Source organism: Heterocephalus glaber, unplaced genomic scaffold (genome assembly GCF_053883595.1).
Source record: "Heterocephalus glaber isolate CG9 unplaced genomic scaffold, H.glaber_assembly_v1.0 deba00001472, whole genome shotgun sequence".
Lineage (NCBI taxonomy): Eukaryota > Metazoa > Chordata > Mammalia > Rodentia > Bathyergidae > Heterocephalus > Heterocephalus glaber.
Window position 1 is genome coordinate 49,439,330 of NW_028258315.1, and position 20,167 is coordinate 49,459,496.

Below are 20,167 nucleotides of genomic sequence, written 5' to 3' on the forward strand. Positions count from 1 at the left end.
ATTTTGTGGGGTATTAATGATAATGTCTTTTATTGTAATGAATTAAAAAAATTTAAACATCTCTCTCTCTCTCTCTCTCTCTCTCTATATATATATATATATATATATATATATTTTTTGGTACTGGGGATCAAACACGGGACCTTGAGCTTGCAAGGCAGGTGGCGGAAACACTGAGCTAAATCCCTGGCCCCATCCACATATTTTTCAATCATACCTCATACTTACACTAAGATATTATTTGTTGTTTTCCTAAATTCAAGGTTGACTGGGCATCCTATATTTTAATCTGACCACTTTGTTTTCAATAGTTTTAAAGGCAAATTTGGTGATGAAAAGGCTTCTGAGTTGGGTCTTTTCAATTTTACATGATTGATATTTGGATATTTCTCTATTGTGGTATGTTGTTCTGTTCATGGTAGGATATTGAGAAACATCTGTGGCTTCTATTTAATTATAACCATCTCCTCTTCATTGTGATAACCAATTGTGTTTCCAGGTTTTGCAGAATGGGGAAAGGGACCAACATCAGTTGAGAACCACTGATATAGAAGTAGTGGCAAAGGCAAAGCTGTACAACATATTAAGATAGTAGATGAGAAGGGATCACTTTCATCCAAATAATGACGCAAGTTCTGCTCCGCACCCCCCACCCCCAGCCTCCATCCTAGCTCCTTCCCTGTACTGTGAGAAGCTCTCTAGTACTCTCTTCAAGGAGCCCGATAATACCATTCTAGGCCCCTGCTCTTTTTATTTCCTAGAAAATCATCTAATTCCCTATTCCCTGGCCTTTCCACACAGTAAACATGAAACTACATATGGCTAATATATGGCTTTTACTCAGATCTCTTCAGAGAAAATCCAACAGTTAAACCAAATGTTTACATTTCATCTGAAGCCATTAATTCCTATGGCCTGAATAAATTTAGCATTTGATGGGCAAAACACTCGTAGTCAAAATACCTTATTTAACTGTGAGTTGCATTTCTTTGGATTTTGAATGTCCTTCAAGGGCCATGTGTTAAAGGCTTGGTCTCCAGCGTGGTGCTATTGAGAGGTGTTTGTACCTTTAAAAGGTGGAGCCATAGGGGAGGTCTCCTCACTGAGGGTGTTCCCTTGAAAGGGACTGTGAGACCCGGGTTCCATCTTCATTCCTTACTTTAGTTCTCATCTGTGAAGTGACTTTATTCCACCCTGTGCTCTCTGCCATGATGCACTGCCTTTCCATAGGTCCAAAAAGCAACGGGGCAAACAGATGATGAACTACAAACCTCCAAAACTTGAGCCAAGATAATTGTTTTCCTCTTATAAGTTGACTATCTCAGGTATTTGCTATACTGTAGTGACAGGAAGCTGACCATCACAGTACATATTATTCTTTTCCTCCATTTTATAGGGCAAGAAACGCATTGGGCAATGAAATCTGCCCTTCAGCCGTTTTCCACCTACATATTTATCCTTGAAGAAAAATGATGAAACGCGCTCATATAATGTTTCCTGTTTGTAAAGTTTCCTTGCGTGAATATATGTTCTTACTCCCTTGGGGGAGGGGGACTGTGGTGATTTCCCAAGCGCTATTAACTTTGATTGTCCACCATTGGTAATTAATTTGGTAATCCTTTCAGCTCATGTAGTGGGAAGATTTCATTGGCAAGTTAAATGTAACTTTGTTTCTACATCACTTTACCTATTTTGTTGGCTTTGAGAGATAAAATGGTTTTGTAAAAATCCATTGAGCAAAGACAGTGTAACTATATGGGTATATTGCTCTGAGGAAAAAATGTCTGCCCTCCATTCTTTATAAAGCTTGTATGTTCTCAACTTTCTTTTATTCTAGCAGGTTTTTTAAATCAGAGTGCTCCATTCACCAAGCAGCCCCACCTTAAAGTACAACATTATCTTTATTTGTAATCACAGGCCTTCATCACTGCATAAAACACCCGAGCCTTCTCAGATCATGATATTTGTATTTAATCAATAACCACATCCTTTTTTGATCTGTCTTTCCCATGTGATTGTATGTTCCCAGCTGTGTATGTTTTATTGTGTAAGAATTCAATTGAAACGGCCATTCAGTTTGCAAAAAGGATGATGTTTTATTATTGGTTATAAAGAAAAGAAATTTCACACTTTATATAACCGACCCTTTCTGCTATAGCATGGTGAATTCTGAAAGTGAGGAGCAAGTTAACAAACCATGGAAAGCAAGGCCACAGAAAGATCTTGGAGTATTCTGACCACAGTATGAAATGAGACCTGGTGATTTTTATGTCTGTAATTGACGAGCATTCAATTCAAATTTGAAATGCACAGTTTTTGCTCAATTTGATAGCATATGTAAATTAGAAGGAATAGGGGGCTGATCATCAAAATATTCACTACATATATGGCCTGGTCTGATCAATGACAGCAGGTATCATATTTTTGGGATAGGGTCTTGGGCAGGTCACTGACTGGGGCCTCCTTTTCCTCTTGTGAAGTAAGAGGACACTGGATAAGAATGGCCTTAGCTTCCTTTCCTGTTCAACAGATTTTTTTTTTTTTTTTTTTTAGTCTGTAAGTTCTTTGCGCAGAATATAGAGCTTGAGCATCCAAAAGGCAGAGAGGATACAGTGTTTCAGGAGAGGTGGGAGGCACAACATGATAGTCAAAAGGAACGAAGCTGGCATTAACCATGGTTGCACTAGGCTGTCAGTAACAAGTCAAGAGCAGCTAAATACCTGCTAGAGGCAGCATTAAAACTTTCAAGATTTATAGTTTTCAATGTTAGGGGAATTTCTTGCAGATTAGAAAAATGTCCCAGTTTACTACAGAAATAAAACACATGTTTTGGCCTGAAATTACCCAAGGTAGGATAAAACTGGTATTTTGGAGTTTGTTGTTATTGTTTTTACTAAATCACAAAAATCTGTCTCAACTCTCCCTTTTCTTTTCTGTTCTAGGTTTGGTTAATGATACATGCTGCTGTTTATATTTAGTTAATATACAAGTTATCTCTGTGGGAAGACATAAACACAAATTAATGAGCATATTTCCCTTGTAGCTATAGAATCATGCCTATAGAAAATAAAATTCCAAAGTAGCTTCAGCCTAGATATGTTTTCTATGTGAGCTGTTGTTTTAATTTGTTCAAATTGAAAATCATTTTACAGCTCATATCACATCTTTTTAAAAAAGATATCATAAGTACAGAGAAGTGCTTAATGTTAATTATTAATTACTTTTTATTAGAAAAAAATTAAGAATGTGATTTCCGAAGAACATTCTGTATTAGAAAATTTGGAACTGAATAAGAACCTGTGTATGTATTTATTTTAGATGTCTACACAAATAATAGTTTAGTAAAATGAACTGATTCCTGTTTTAATATCCTGTTGCTTAATGTACCTGACAAATAGAAATGAGGAAAATGAAGAATTGTCAGAGATCATTTTCTTGAAACTTGCACATTATTCCCGTTTATGCTTATTAGAATAAAGAGCCTTTCTGTAAGAGATTAAGAATATGTATAACCTGTTATGACATAGTCATAGACATATAATAATACAGTTGAGAATTATAGTAATCTTTTAAAGTATACCAGTATTCACTGGAGATGTTTTCGAGACATCTGTTGTATACCAGTACTCGACATCTGTTGTAATTACAGGAACATGGTTTCTAATTCATCCTATTCCCTTTCCTACCCAAACTGTACATTTAAGTGAATTTTAAGAGACTGTCTAAATAAAATTTTAATTACAAAATGATGTTATACAATACATTATTAATAGTAATCAACAATGCATAATGTTTATTCATGAGTCCATTAGAAAGATGAGCTAATATATGTCAATTCTAAAACAAAGCATTAATTTGGCCTGAATTTGTGAATGAGGTTGAATCCTTGATGCAAGCTGATGAATTCAAGAATACAGAGTGGTTTAGCATGCTGTTTTATAGTCAAGAAACATCTTGTACCTATGGCATTTAAGAGGTATTTAAGATTTGTTCATCATGTGTGATCAAGAATCTTATTTTTCAGTGAGCCATGCGGTTGTGAGATTTGGAGTGAAATCACTGAGTTGACAATGCTAACTTTCCCAGACAGGTGCAGAATACAATGGCCTAGAGCATCCAAGAAGTATGTACAGTCCTTGCATTTTGGCACATGGAAATCTCGGTCTTGTTGTAGTGGAATTTCCCACTGTGGCTAAAAGGACTGTGAGGAGTGGTTCCTTCATCATGCTAGTGGTAACAGATTTCTGAAATCTCCATGGCCAGCTCCAGGCACTCACTGGTCTCATGGCATGATTCAAAAAGACTGCAGTCCATGTCACAGTTGCAGCTGCAGTCATTGCGCGAGTGGCTCTCATCCGAGGTGTGGTGGTACCTGTGAGAGGGGCAGCACAGGTTGACACACATGGCTTCACATGTGTCAGGGAGCATCAGGAGACAGTCCCAAAACTGGCAGAACAGACAAGTGAGGATCAAGGATGCACATTCCTCTGCATAAAGAAGAAGAAGCAATTATGATGTGTTAACCAGTTAAAAAAAATGTTTAAAGAAGTGGAATTGTTAACTGCCCTGATCTGACCATTATACATTTCATACGTGTATGGAATTATCACATATTGCCCCATGAAATGCATACAATTAAAAATAATTATTCATGAGCAAAAATATAGTAAAATGAAGAAGAAAGAATATTAATAGTAACATATGAGGGGCCATCCATGGGAGCATGCAGGTGTGGAGCTGTACTGATGACTTTATAGCCAGTTCTTAATTATTTATCCACATTAGGGGTAATGTACTCTGTTAGTCTTTCAAGCTTCCCTACCCCATGCCACCACTATCTCCCCTTAAGTAATTGCTTTATTAACTTCCTTAGTATTTCCTATCGATTCCATGTAATCTAGTTACTTAAAGTGCTGACACTTTTCTAAACCCTTTTATTTACTTTGCTCATAGAGGTGCAGGGAAGACACACAATTATCTGCCTATCTGAAAACCTAGCAACTGTCTGAAAAATAGCAAGGCCTCCCCAAGTGCAGGGTCTGCAGGAGCAATTAGAGTTGGGGACAAGGAGAGACTACAGATGTCCTTGTTACCAGGCTTTGTTATTTGACTGATTCTCACAAAACTACCACACCCATGTTCAAATGTAAGCGAAAAGTACATTTGAAAACTTAATATAAGTGCTTTTTAAAATAATCACAGCTTTTTGGGTTGTTTTATTTTTAATTCCTGTCTCCATTTTCCTCTAGTTATGCAAAGCCTTGATTTTATATTCAAGTTGTTTAAGTGAAATACGTCATCATATGCCTAAAAGGTTTTAAATCTTATCAGTCCTCTTTAAGAAAATTGGTTTAAAACTTTACTATGCAGACTTATAAAAAGCTGGAAAGTATCTCAAAGGCATTGAAGGTAATTGGTAATTCTAGCCAAACAGCTGTGATGGGTTATAGATTATTATATATTTTTGCTTCTATAAAGGGAATTAGTTAGAAGATGTAGCAGTTCTCCTATTAAAATTATAACTTATTTTCAAGTTTAAAAAGTCTCAAAGCTATATGAGTGTTTTTGTAAAAGTATAGGTAAGTGTTCAACCTTATTGATTATGCCCAGTGATGTGTCATCCAATTAATTAAAATTAGTGATCTGAAAGATTGTTGATGGTTGAAAGTAACATTCTATCATGAATTGGAAGAAAATTTCCCCTCCAGATGGGCTTATCAATTGATCAAAGTTTGCCTTTCATAAGGATCTATTTTTTCCCAATAAGGATGCTAATTATTTTAGTTTTCAGTCTTCAGTCAATGCAGACTGTGCAAGGATACAGAGTTTTCCCCTTTACATCATATGCTACAGTCTGAGTGATCTTCTAGCCCCATTCACTTTCTTCCAACAATATTTTCCAGAAAATATTTTTTCTTTCATTGTTCACATGCTTGATAATCTTTAAAAGAAAGGAAAATCTCAAAATGTACCCAGGGGAAAAAATAGTTTTAAAGAAAACTTTTAATTTATCAAAAAACACTATAAAGTTCTGAAGTGAATCCTGAATTTAGGTAAAGAAAAATCTTCTTTTCTTTTCCCTTCCCCGTGTGTCTCCCTCTCTTTCTTCCCGCTAAGATCATGGTTAAAAAATATATGCCATGACTTTATGACTACATTAATTGCCATATATTGTTGCAGGTGCTGTGGTCATTGCTCAGTATTTATAGTTTAGGCAGCATGCTTCATAATGCCTCTGTGGGGTACATACTCATCTCTTTGCCAGACTGGTTGTATTTTTACTCACTTAACGCCAGCTTCCAGCATATGGCCAACTCACTCATATCTCCTAAGTCACCACAAACCACCCACAAAAATTCAGGAGTAAGTTAGTAATAGTACATAGACTGTATTTTTGCCTAGCCTTTTCTGAAGAGGGCATGTTGGTGGTCAAAAACGTGGGGCATACAACCTCATCGAGTTTTACCAGTGCCAAGACTGCTACTATAGCAGCCCTTGGCAAAGAGAAGTTCTCAGTAGACAATAATTCCAAACCAATACTCTGTGATTCCTTAGGCTAGGGGCTCAAGAAACTGAGGCTTATGACCATATAAAAATGAACCTACTGGGTCCTGTCCTTTATACATGCAAGGCTGAAAGTTTCATTTGGAGATAAGTAGGATAGGGTGCAGGGTGAGTATAGGGATAGGAGCTGGTATTTCTCACTAGAGTGTGAAGAGCCTTTTTGTAAAATGGTCTTATAATTTCCTTAGGGCACATAACCTTTTAATTCAATTGCACTTGCCAGCATCTCAAGTTGGCAGACTCTGGAGGTCTCTGCTTCGGATGTATACTGCAGATTTTATTTACAAGGAAGAAAAAGATTTTGGCCTAATCCTTTGGCCAAATTGGCATTTGCTACCCTGCACCTCTCTATTTTGCACTTAAGAATAGAGGCCCCACCTCTTTTCTGTTTCTAAGTCAGTCCTTTTTATTTGGTTATAAAAGGCAGAGCCTCTTGCCCAAAAGAACATGGTCACATTAATGAATTGAAAACAGATTTTTCCAAACTTTCAAGTGTGTTCCATACTTTTCTTAAAAGGTGTATTAAATAAATCTACGTGAGCAGGCAAAATTGTTTTGTATATGGCTAATTTTTGTTTGCTCAAAAGTAACAGAAGCAGTTCAGAGGAAAATCTGTAACTATTTGAAAAGAGCATTGGACTTCCCCTCCTCCTGACTGAATACGTTTGCCTGAACTGATTCCCAGGGCTATAATGTTTAATAAACATGATGTTCCACGATTAGCATCCCTTCTCTTGACCCATCCCAAAGGGTACTGCGTGCATCCAGTTACCTACTTCATGTCTCTTCTGCACTACCTTCAAAGCATCTCACCAAGGCTAAATTGGACTTGACACCTTCTCCTTTTTCCCACACACTTGTCAGTCCTCTAGTTTTCCCTTATGAGTGGCTCCTGGACACACAAATTCGTTCACTGGACACCTGAGAATCAGTTTTTGTCCCTTTCCTTTTTCTCATCACCCTCCCCATCTAGTTCATCAGTGTGTCCTGTAGATTCTACCTCAAGCTTGGATCCACCTGCAGAGCCACCTTGGTTCTGATTCCCATTGGCTGATGTCAGGACCACAGCAAGAGCCTCCTGTTGAGGACGTTCTGAGACCACATGAGCCTACTTCCATTTCACTGGTTCTTGTGATATTTTTAATCTTAAATTAGAATGATTGATTTTCCCCTCTAGTCTTGATTCCTTGGTCTAGCCTACTGCCCCCTTTATGCCTTGGCTCTTGCCTCTTTTTCTGACTTCTGGACCCACTTTGTTCCTTGTTGTACTACAGTTGCACTGGCTGAATTTCAGTATTTGGAATAACTCTGTCTCACAACCTATGCATATATTGCACCTTCTGCTTGTATTGCACATCTCCCCAGCTTCACCCAACTCCTATTGAAACATTTTGGTCTTTTGTTTAAAACACCTTCCCTCTGAATCATATCATTGCTGAAATTCTCACAGCACCCTGCTTTATTTTTCTTCTTCATAACATGGACCACAGGATGGCATTAACTTACCTAGTTTGCTAGTTTCTCCTCCATTATAATCTAAGTTACAGGAGGTAGAAAGCCATATCTCTTGCTGAATGAATAAATCAGTGATTGCCTCTAAGAGGTGAATATGTATTGTGATCCCCATTTTTAGATGAAATACTAGGGTTCAGAGCCTGTCACCAAGTGTCCCAAGTCCTCCCAACCATAAAGTGGTAGAGCAGTAATTCACATCTAATTCTTTCTGGATCCAAAGCCTGGTTCCAAACACCCTCTGTTCTACTGATCTCTGTGTTCTAACTAACCCAAAGCCATCATGCAGTCCCCTATACCATGTGCCTCTCATACAAGCCTCAAAATGATGCTCAGTGATACTGATCATTCCTATTTATAGATGAGACTGCAGCTCAGAGTTGAAGAGGCATACCCCAAGAAACACAGCAAGTGGTAGAACTGTAACTTGGACCCAGACTGTCTCATCCAGACCTTTGAATAAGGAAGCTGGCCTGCGGCAACACACTTATACTCTCTTCTTGTCAGTTTTGAGTATGGTACAAGACCTTCCCTGCTCTGGCCCTGCACTGCTCTGGATTCTGGAGGATGACAGTCTTCAGATTCCCTTAGTGGTTTTTGGCTGGATTGATCCAGTAGGAGCTAGCAACAGGAACCAGGAGGCTGGGAAGCTCAGGCTGCTTCTCCTAATGTCTTCCTCCTCTTACGCAGTGTCCAGGATCTTCTCCTATTTATATGCCTGGACAGCCCTTTCCCTATGGCTCTGAATAATGACAGTACCTGGTGATCTGTCTAGATCTGTTTACTGGCTAGTGGTTTAAAGCCAGTACCAGTAGCAGCAGTCTATTTGTGCTCTGGAAGAATATGGGGAAGCAGGATAGACTCTTCTTATGGTTGCGAAGTTCTAGGTTGCCTCACTGTTAAGGGTAGTTTGGCTTTTCAGCTCTTCTAGCACCTTTATGACAAATTCCTTACACAGGAAGTGCCCTCTGTTGGGTACCTGGCACCCTGGAATTGGCTCTAATCTCTGATGTCAGAGTGTACATCTGGCTTTTCCACTTATTATACCTGGCATAAAGGTGGTTTAAGATGGATTGGAGATCTGGATCCCACTGAACCCAAAGTGATATTTGCCTATGATCAAGAGGCTAGGACAAAATTCCCTAGGGTTGCTTCATTTTCTTTTTATACTCCTGGGGTACTTTTAGGATACTAAAATGGTAATGTGCTAAGTGATGCTACCCTAATGACACTGAAGAATCAATGCAGCTTCCAGAGGTGCTAAATAACATCTAATTGGCTAATTAACAGGGAGAATCTGTCTAATGAGAAAGAATCATGTTTAATTATGATAGAATAGATTACAATGCAAGAAAATTCCACAAATGTACCTGAGGTTAGCCTCATGGTCACAATTCTGTATTCCTTGAGCATCTCCAATCCTCCAGTTTTTTGGGGTTATTACCATGATGCCTACTCATGATTAGGAGGAAGAGAGACAAGAGGTGTCTATAGCTGCCAAATGTAGCTCCTGAAACATCATTCAACTTTAGAAACATACTCTCTGGTACCTTTGGGATCATTATCTAAAGTAGTACATATGGTTCTTGCAGCAGTAATCCTAGATAGCTAACAATTTCCCCCTGAAACAAAATAAGATAAACATTAAATAAAAAGAAGTCAGAGCTGAATGTGGTGGTATAGGCCTCTGAGAGGCTGAGGCAGGAAGATCACAAGTTTGACCCCCACCTGGGCAACTTATCAACTTTGTGAAACGCTGTCTTAAAATAAAAAGCACTGGGAATGTAGCTCAGTGCAAAGGTCCTGGATTCTTTCTCTAGTACTGCAAACCAAACAAACCAAGGAAACAAAAGTCCAGATGAACCTGGCCCAAACCCAGTCTTCTAAGGCATTCATGTGCTGTCTGGAGAAGTTAACATCATCATGAGCTTCATGACTCAATGACTGACTGATTACTAAAAGTTTTTGGTTCACAAGTATAAAAATTGTTTCCCACTTCCCAAACATTAAATTCTTAAAAATATGTCTGTGATGTAGAATGGGAATAAATAAAGTGTGACTGAATGCCTTTCTCTAGATGAAGTATCATCCCTGATGTTATCAATTTTAATAGCTGTTTAAATATGTCAAAATCTATTTAAGTTCAGACAAGCACAACTAACATCCAAGTCAGTTCTTTAAAACCAGAATGACTAGATTTGGGTGATACTTAGTAAATTTGTGCTTATGTTTTTTTCTGAGCAAATGAACTGAAATAATTATAAAATTGAAACATTTTATAAGGTGACACCACTGCATTTAATTGTATGAAATTTACAGTGTAGAAAATGTAATCATTTTATTCAGTAGTCCATGGTGTAATTAAGACTATTCTTTTGAGGTATCGTGTATTTATGATTTTCCTTTTCCACCTGGATGAGATGTCTCAAATTCAAAATTATACATCAATTAGGCATATTCTCAGGGTTATTTTTAAGGAATTTATTTTGTGATATCATGTGTATCTTGATTTTTTTAAATCCCCAGGAATGCTTTTGCAATCAGAAGAGCATAGAAACAGAAGCAAGTGGAGACGGTTCTTTGGACTTTTTCCATTTTAGTGGGAACGGGATCACACATGATGAACCACAATTTAATAATAATGTTGCAGCACATAGTGTGTGATGTGCAGTAAAGATCCTTTTAAATTCCCATCAGAGCACACACCATGAACTGTGCTAATGGATGCAACACATTTTACAAAATCTGCATGTGTGAGGCTTTTCTATCCTGTTTTAAGTGGGGCAATGTATATAAATAATAGATATTAGCAATTAAGCATCCACTCCTATGCACTCATTTATACATTTGAAGATAAATTAACCACAAACTACATGAAAGTGGATATAGTCTTCTCTTTTCCCTTCTGTTTTCCCTGCTGTTCCTGAAAGATATTTCTGTATTTATCTCAGTATGAACAATGACCCTAGTTCTCAATTTCTGCATCCTTAAATTAATTACTATCAAAAATTCTCTAAAATGGAGCAAGGCTGATTTAACTCTTGATTTCCTCTATCTTTGCTGTTTAGTATAGATAATGAGAATTTTGTATCACTATTTGTGGTTCTTACTTGGGTTTTCTACTCTGTCTTTTTCTCAGGTACCAAAAGCTCTTCCCTCACTGGGGATATTGTCATGAAGGGAGCAAGGAATGTTGGTTTCTTACCTATGCCATCAGTTTAAAACCTGAACTTCCTGAGTTATACTGGCCTCAGTCCCGCCCTTTAGAAAACAACCTAATTTTACTGTTTGCTCCTTTGTGCTTTTTAACTGAGTAATGTGTTATTTTTTTTGGCATGAGTCTCTTGAGTATTTTAATGGAGTAGTCATTTTGACCCTTCCCTGAGAACACAAAGGTTTAGATATCATGCTAGTTGGCCTGCCCTTCTTCTTCTCCGAGAATCCCTGATAGGATAGATTGGAGCAATTCTTGGGCACATTGTGTTTTTCTCTATGGATACATACAACAGAAATTCCCAATTCTGGGGTCATTAACCGATACACAAGATGAGCAACAGCTCTGCATCACTAGCATCGTCTAATGAAATGCTATAGTGTCAGAATACTTTTGCAGAGAACTCTTCTTCATTACTTGTTTTTGGCATTAATCTGTACAAAAGCTAGTAATTTGAGAATCATCCTTCATCAGGGCTGTCGTGTACAGGCCAATGGTAGCCCAAAGATACATTCATTGTTGGGAGTGTCTTGGGCTCGATACAAAAAATAGAATGAGTTATCAACCATGAAAATTTTAGAAATTTCATATTACAATCCTAACCTCTGGCTATTCTTGGAAAACTTCAAGAGGCAACCCTGAGCCTGTATTTCCTCTGGCAACAGTCTGGTGGAGCTAGGTAAAAGCAGTGACCCTAAGAAACACACTCTTCAGTCCTCACCAGTCTCTGTTGTTCATTTCCAGTTTACTTCATTATTCACATTCTCTACCAGAAACTGTAGGCAATCAAGTCTGTAGTTTCTAATCTACAACAACCATGGAAAGATTTGCACATGAAACACTTACAGCATGTTAGAAGACTTCACTCTCCTTCCTTTCTAAGATTTTAGTCACAGAATAACCTAAAATTTAGTTTCTACTATGTGCCAATTGATTTCTGTACTAGGTGCTTTATACTTGTTATTTCATTTGATTCTCAGAATGCCCCATGGTGTGTTATTAGCCCTAGTATATAACTGAGAGATTGAGATTCTAAAATGGCTAAAATGCCACTGACAAAAATGAAACTTGTACAGTTATTGTTATAAAACTTAACTTCAGAGGCAATAGCCAAACTAATATGACCACAAAGGTGCTTTTATATAAAGTTTATTTAATTTTTTCTCTTATTTTCAAAATCAAATGTGAATTGAAATTCAGATCAGGAACAATAATATCCTGTTACATTTTCCTTTCACAAACTCCAGGATTTCTTTAAATGCAAATGTGTATATTGAATGTTACAAAACTCTTGAGTGGCTTATATTTCCCATAAAGGTCATTGCACAGTTACTGAGTTACATTTTATATGGCATAGTGTGTAGTCCACAGTTTTAAGCTTGATTATGATTGTTTAGCACCAAGTCAATTTGAAATTGGCTTTGCAAATGGAGTGTCTCTCTCTCTCTCTTTTTTGTTTAAATTCTTTTATTGGCACATTTTAGGTATACAATACATTTACATTTATCATTGGGTTTTTGTACCTGTACATAACGTATCTTGGTTCCTATTTTTTCCCTATTCCCTGTCCTTCCTTCACCACCTCCACCCTTCCCTATTTACAAAGACTTTGTTACCATTTTTTCCTTTTCCCATAAGTTTTCCTTTCCCTTCTTTCCTTTCCCCTTTCCCTCCCACTTCCCCTATCCCCTTTGGAGTGTCTCTTTATGTCATATACAGCATAGTTTGGTCTTGATTTGCACTCATCAGAATGCCTAGAAAGTGATACTACCTAGAGAAACCAACCCTTTTTCAGAGATTACTGATGAAAGAATCTTGATATTTTAGATAGTCTCTATTCCTGTAGTCCAGTATTTTAATACAGTTCTACTCTTTCTTCTTCTGTCTTCCTAGAGCCACAAGCTGAATAGTTCCATATCTAAGAAGAGTAGGAAGTTTGTCACATTTCTTTATCTGCTTCACAGCTCCATACAAGAATGATTATGCCCTCCCTACTCAAGCTATTTAAAACACATTGCTTCTGATTCCCTGTTTTGAGAGCAAACAATCTGCCAAGCACCTCATAACTGCAAAGTGACCTTGACATGTGTCATTCACCAGGGTTTTCAAATGGAAGTCATCCTGTTTAATATTCATAAAGTCTTTTTTTTCCTAACAGCATATGTGGTGATTTTACAGGGGCTGGGGGTTGGGGAGCTTTATTTAGAGATGGGTTGTATTCTGAGAAACATACCATCAGTGTCTCTCTGATGAACTGAAGTATCAGTTTGGAGGTAGGAAAATTTCATTTGGCATTCTTCAAGGGAGGACAGTGATGTGCTGGATTCTGACAGTTTTTTCTCATTGGGGGTTTCCTTGGCTGGTCCATCTGTGATATTGAATTCAGATACTGAATTTATAATGATAGCATTAATGGGTTTGTCGTCTGCATGCTTTTCATTTGTGAGTTGCATATCTAGATAAAAAAGGAAAACACACATACACAAATACAATATAGTTTATCTAGTGATCTAAGAATGTAAATTCACAGAAAAATTCACATTCTAGATTTGATAAAAAATAAAATCTTATTAAAAAGAATGAAGCGCTATTGAGCAGAATAATTATGAAGAAATATAAGAAGAGTTTAATTTTCATGTTACAAGTTTTGTCTATAATATTAATCTGTAATATACATTTTTACTAGTTTTTTTGATGATGGGTGGGGAGAATCAAGGAATTCATTCACTTGGATCAAAAATATCTCATAGTATGTTGTCCACGTTCTGTCCTAGTGTAGCATGGATCTGAGAAGCAGGAAAGAGGTCTTATTACTGGGCTGTACTGCTGAGTAATTTACATATCAATCAAATCACTTTTTTTTTGTTTCTACAAAAATCATTTTCCTTCACTTTATGAGAAAAAGTAGATATAGATGAATAGTCTATAAACTCATTCCAACTTCTGCCACAATGATACTTAGTTGCTACCTGTTTCTCAGGCTCAGGTAGCTGCCTATTTGGCATTGGGGATGTACTTCTTAGGAACATGCTTTATTCTATGTAATCATGTGGCACAATTGTTAGAGTTGTTCAGAAAACTTCTGGCAAAGTCCCTGGCCATAACTGGTTTGAAGAGGCATAGGGAATGCTGAGGAGAACCACGTAATTCATGTATTTTGAGCTCCTATATTCATTCCTGCATGCCACATAATATTTGGCTGTCTGTTAGTAATAGGCACTGGGCATTGGGGTGCAGTGGTGACTGAAACAGGAATGGTTCCTGACCTTCTTAAGCATCAAACAAGTTAGCAAAGAAGTCACTGCATAAGTTGCAGTACTTAGGAGTGTATGAGAGAAGCATCCCATGAAATCTTGTTAGGGAGAGGACCAGACTAAATGGGGTTGTACTTATTTTATGACTTATCCAATAAGTAGAGTCTTAAAATGAGGAAAAGAGGAAAGTGAAGAAGGTATTCTCAAAAATGTGGGTAGGCTGATTCCCAGGGACATTTTAAGAGGTACATAGGCAACAGTCCTGGTGATTTGGCAGCATTATTGGGTGGAGGTAAAGATGTGTTCTGGGGAATTGTATTCCCATAGCTACCCACTGGTTGGCTGATTCAATAATCCTCATTGAATGAAATAAATAATATGATTGACAACCTGGTTTGGTTTTACCATGTTTATACAGCTCTGTATAAGAAATGTATTTTGCTAAGTCCACTTTCCTTGTCTATTCTAGAGTTGCTTCTGCATTTGGGCCAAGTGAATATCTCTGTTTGATCATAGGGCAATGGTTCTCAGACTTTTCTAGAGAGTAGAATCACCTGAAAAATTAAAAAATTTGGAATTTTAAGGGTTCAGGCACTTTCTTCCCCAGCAGACTAATTAAAAATCACAGTTCTTAGAGGATTTTTGAAGGACCCCAGGTGACTTCAAAATGCAGACAAGTTTAGGAACCCTAGGTGCCTCCTACTCATGAGAGTGGTGGAAAGGCGAGAATGTCCTGCAGACTTGTGAGTCAGTGATTCTCAGAAACTAGTCATGGGAAGGTTGCTCTCTGAAGGTTCTGAACTGGCACCAGACTTAGCAATCTGCTACACATAGACATCTCAGGCCATTTATTATTTCTTTCTAATTTTCCAAACAGCCTTGGTTTTCAGCAGTGTTTAATTTTATCCCTTTCCCGTATGCTTCTGGCTTTAAGTCTCTTGGTTAGGGTTTAATCTACCCTAAAAGAGGTTGGCAAAAATAGCAGTTCAAGAAAACATCCATTGTTGATAGTGATTAATGTACTATTGGATATTGAATAGAATTTGCTCAATAGATTGAGAAAATGCTTTTTTTTTAACCTAAGAGAGATTCACCAAATTAATGATACAGTGATGATAATGAATATAGTAGCTACTTTTCTTTACTTGAATATCAAAGCATCCAGTAATCAGCTAATATCACAAAGAGTGAAAAAAATGCCTTAGACCACTTAGAGCAGTATTTTGGCCAGGTAATTTTTTCTTGTTGTGGTCCTGGGGAAACTGTAGGATGTTTAGCTGTATCCCTGTCCTTTACCCACTGGACACCAAGAGCACCTGTCCCCATACATTGTGACATCTGTAGGCATTGTTATATTTCTCCTGTGGGACATAATCACAAAGTAGACATAAACCACTACTTTACACACACACACACACACACACACACTCACAAAACACACACACTGCATGTACTTTAATCCCAGTTCTACTGCCACTTATATACTTTGTTGAACATAAGCATCCCAAAGACTATAGGATGTACATACCATTCACTTCCTTAAACAGAAAGGAAAAGTTAGAATTGGTATATCTCCAGTTAACAGATGAATGAGACTAATCAAAGCCTAGAGCACTAATCTAGATAAGTTTCCCAAAGATTCTTCTTTGGTCAATGTTAGAACTGATATTCAAACCTAGGGCTAGTGCATCCCATCAGCTTAGTTGTTATCTTTCATAGTATTTAATATATTTCTTGCTTATTCTTAGTTTCCTAACCGCTGAGACTACATCACCAAAACCTTCTGCACCCTAAATCCTGAGATGTGTCCCCAAATCCCATCTTACAAATAACTTAGACAGGCCTATACTTTCCTGAGTGGTATTTGCAAAGTAGAACAGCTTCTTGCACACTCAGAAAATCCTGCCTGTTCAGCTGCAGCTGCTTTGTTCCATGCGTTAAACAGCAGCTCGGAATGAGTTGATAGAAATGAAACCTTGATGAGCATAGAGATTGCAGCAGCTATTTACTTAACAGATTAATTAACAATCAGTTCAAATGATCACACTTAGGCTGCATGTAATTTAAATTGCTTTTGCACAAAGTAATTCAGTAACAAAAAAGTTGGATAGAGGTTACTGGAATGTAAGAACATGCAGAGAATATAGTATACAGCCAAGTGATGTATGATTCTCTTTTTAATTTTGTATCAATTTTAAGTATAGCATTTTGAATGTAAGTGGTGTGCTACATTAAGCAACCATTTGGAGCACACTAGGCTTGTACAGAGAATTTTATGGAGAAGTTGAGCTGCCATTCATAAAGTTATTTTAATTCTGTATCTCTGTTTATATTTTTATTTTTTTTTTCATTCCCCAGTGTCAGCTATCTGTTGCTCATTAAAAAATCATCTGACATACACACATTTCAGAACCAGTCTGTTCAACCCAGAATTCTGACATCTGAAGTGAATCACAATTCTTGGTGAATGTTACTGAAATCTTCCCTTTTTTATAGATCGGGTACTAACAATAATTTCCTTAGATTCTTGCTTGCTATGGTATTGCTTGACATTGTATCCAAAGTATTATAAAGTAGCATAAGCTAAAAAGAGAAGCACATGAAAAGTGGTATCACATCTTCTGCAGAGAAAACTATTTTGGAATTAAGTAAGGAACTTGTGAAACTATATTTGGGTTGTTATACATAGTTCTTGACATTAACTCAGAGAAAATAATTTTTTAACAGAAATTAGGACAAAAATCAGGATCTCATCTGTAGTTCTTAGAAAAGAATTAAAGTATATCTTGAAAATCAGTGAAATAGAAAATTTGTGTTTGGGTTAGAAGTAATTGCAAGAACGAGTGGGCATAAACGAAGTAACAGAAAGATAGTTAATTAATTTTTTATTACTGCTGTGCAAATGTTATTAATTTAATTCAATTAACATTTATTGAGTACCCAGATGCAATAGATGAATCACTGTGACAGGAGCTATTCATTTATTTACTTTAACTTATTAAGGAACCATTTTAATGCTTTTCATTTTTGGTCACTAAATGTGACTTTGTAATTTCTTTATCCATATATTCTCTATTTGAATTTTTACAGATATGACATTAGAATTATGAATAAGTTGCATGGCTCTTCTGAGTCTATTCTTGTTTATGGTTTTCTTTTCTCTTTCCCATTTCTTTTCCCTTTCCCCTCCCCCTTTCTCCACCCCTTCTCTTCCTTTATCTTCCCTTCTTCCCCTCATCTTTTTGCTTTAGTTCTCTTAGTGACTTTACCTGTCTCTTTTATCTGCTTCATTTTTCCTCTTGCTTCTTCAGTATTTTATTCTTTAAGTCTTGGTTTTCATAATTCTTTCTTTTTACCCTACCCTCAAAGATCACATTTGTTTACGTTCCTGGTTGTCTTCTTTGTGAAGTTGTTCCCTAAATCTCAAAGAAACCAGCCAACCAGCTGCCAGCCAGACAACATTTACTAAGCATAAACTCCCTGTCTGGCCCCCCTGCTAACCATTGAGGAACTTAAAGAATAATAATGACTAGTCATGATTAAGAGGCCTCCAGTCCACACAATTTGCAATCTCACACTTTTTCCTGACTATTGGGTATTTTATAGGGGTTGCCAGCCAACTCTTTTTAGTTTACATCTTTTCTACTAAACCCTTTATTCTTCTACCAAACTGGGTAAGTCTGGCTATCCCTGGAAAATCCAAAATTCAATTTCTCTTGATTGTATTGTCATTTTTCCAGTTCCCTAGTCTTTTCTTTTTCTTTTTCCTTTCTTTTGGTGCTGGGGATCGAACTCGGGTCCTTGCACTTGCACAGCAGGCCGCAAAACCACTGAGCTAAATCCCCGGTCCTCCCTAGTCTTAAAAACTATTGTTTGACTTGCCCTATCCCTCCACTGAGGCAATTAAGAGTTCTTTTTTATTTTTCCTTTTAAGTCTCTTTTAAGCCCTTGTCTGTTTTATCATCTCCATCCTCTGCATCCTCAAATCTGGATTCTGTGGGCAGTCATCAGAATCCACGTGGTGACAACTCTCTTTAAGATGTTTTGTACACTACAATCAAGATGATAATTTGAACTATATTCTTCTGATCATATTACTCATAAAACAAAAGCAAAGCAAAACATGTACAAACCATCATGCACACACATCATTTATGTTAATGGCTCACTATTACCTGGATATTTTCTCATGCTCTTGTTCTCAATTAATATACAAATTCTATTCCCCTTCAAAACATGTAGCTTGTTGCTAACATTTTCTTGGGAGTGGTAAACTCCAGGAACATATATGGATATTTTTAGCTAAACCTAAGTCAAAGTGATTTTAATTTTAGTTAAAGATCAAAACTTTTAAAGTGAGTGTGTATTTCAAATATATGGGCCATTTTAAAAACTGTATGGGTGAATTATATTTTCCCATGCATTTAAACTATACTGTGGTGCATAATTTAGTGCTGTAATTATCTTTGGTTCATATCAGATCAAGGCAGACAAGTGACATTTCAAGGTATAAGCCATGAAACCATTAACAAATGATTATGGTTAGTAAAAGTAGTTAATGGAAGTGACACTATACAGAAAAGTTATTTTAAAATATGATAATTTTATAAATTTTAGAAATGATATTTTGTTGTTGTTAGAATATATGACTATATTCTGCACAACTTCATAGATAATACAAGTATAGGAAATTATCTAACAAGATTAAGCATGGTAAAACTTATTAGAAAGGGTCAGATCAACCTTTCTAAATGTGTATATCATTATTGTACTTATATTTGGAAAATTGATTACTGTAGCTGAAGACAGCACAAAATTAGGAAGGTAAGGATTCCTGAGCATTGATAAAAGCAAAATAAAAGGTAACTGATAACTCAGAGAAGCTATATTTTCAAGAAAACCATATTTTCTTTTGTGAAAGCTGTGCTAAAGCTGAGTAGGTAATTTTTATTAGCTGATGTAGGCTTCTTAAAATATTGTCACCTTTTTGAACTGAATGAGAGTAAGTAATCACAATATTCAATTGCTATGGCATGTTAAATTGGGTAAAACAAAACTTTGGGTTCATTAAATGTAACTCTTTTGGAGAATAAATAAATATATCTGACATGTTTTTCTGTAATTTTCAAATGTCAGCTCTGGCTGGAAGATGTCCTTTAAAGACTTTCAAGTTAAAGTAGCAGTTTTAATGTCATTGTTTTGATTTGTCTTCTGTAGCCCTTCGGTTGAGACTTAACTTCAAAAATGTTAGATGAAATGTTTATTGAGGACTATGGCGGGACGACATTTTTAAGCCTTTTCAATCAACCTTAGTAAATCTATTCTAAAAAGTATGACAAAGCAAAGGTTTATTATTTCTCCAGAAATAATAGCAGCGAGTGTTCAAGGTGAAAAGGACTAAAGAGAAAGAACTGAGTGTGAAAGGTTGACAAAGCCCCCTTCCCAGGCTTCTAGACACCCAAAAACAACTTCAATCTTTTGGGGATGAAGTGTTTTGTTGTGATTTTGCTTTGTTTTTGTTTGGGTTTTTTTGCCTAACTCTTCCATGTAATCACCTCAGTTTTTTGTGTGTCATTAGACTTTGTGCCTTCAGACAGATATTAGCTAAGTTATATACTTTTAC

At 36.7% G+C, this 20,167-nt stretch overlaps 1 protein-coding gene across 1 annotated transcript in view; it reads right to left on the minus strand.

Moving 5' to 3' along the window:
• Positions 1 to 1,933: 1,933 nt before the first annotated feature.
• Mdfic2 (MyoD family inhibitor domain containing 2) overlaps positions 1,934 to 20,167 on the minus strand; it is a 134,697-nt gene continuing 116,463 nt past the window's right edge. The window contains exons 3-4 of the mRNA XM_004854270.2: positions 13,524 to 13,745; positions 1,934 to 4,487 (exon numbers count right to left, since the gene is read on the minus strand). Coding sequence (XP_004854327.2) covers positions 4,228 to 4,487; positions 13,524 to 13,745 — 482 coding nt within the window. The 3' untranslated portion in view covers positions 1,934 to 4,227. The remainder of the gene's footprint in view (positions 4,488 to 13,523; positions 13,746 to 20,167) is intronic.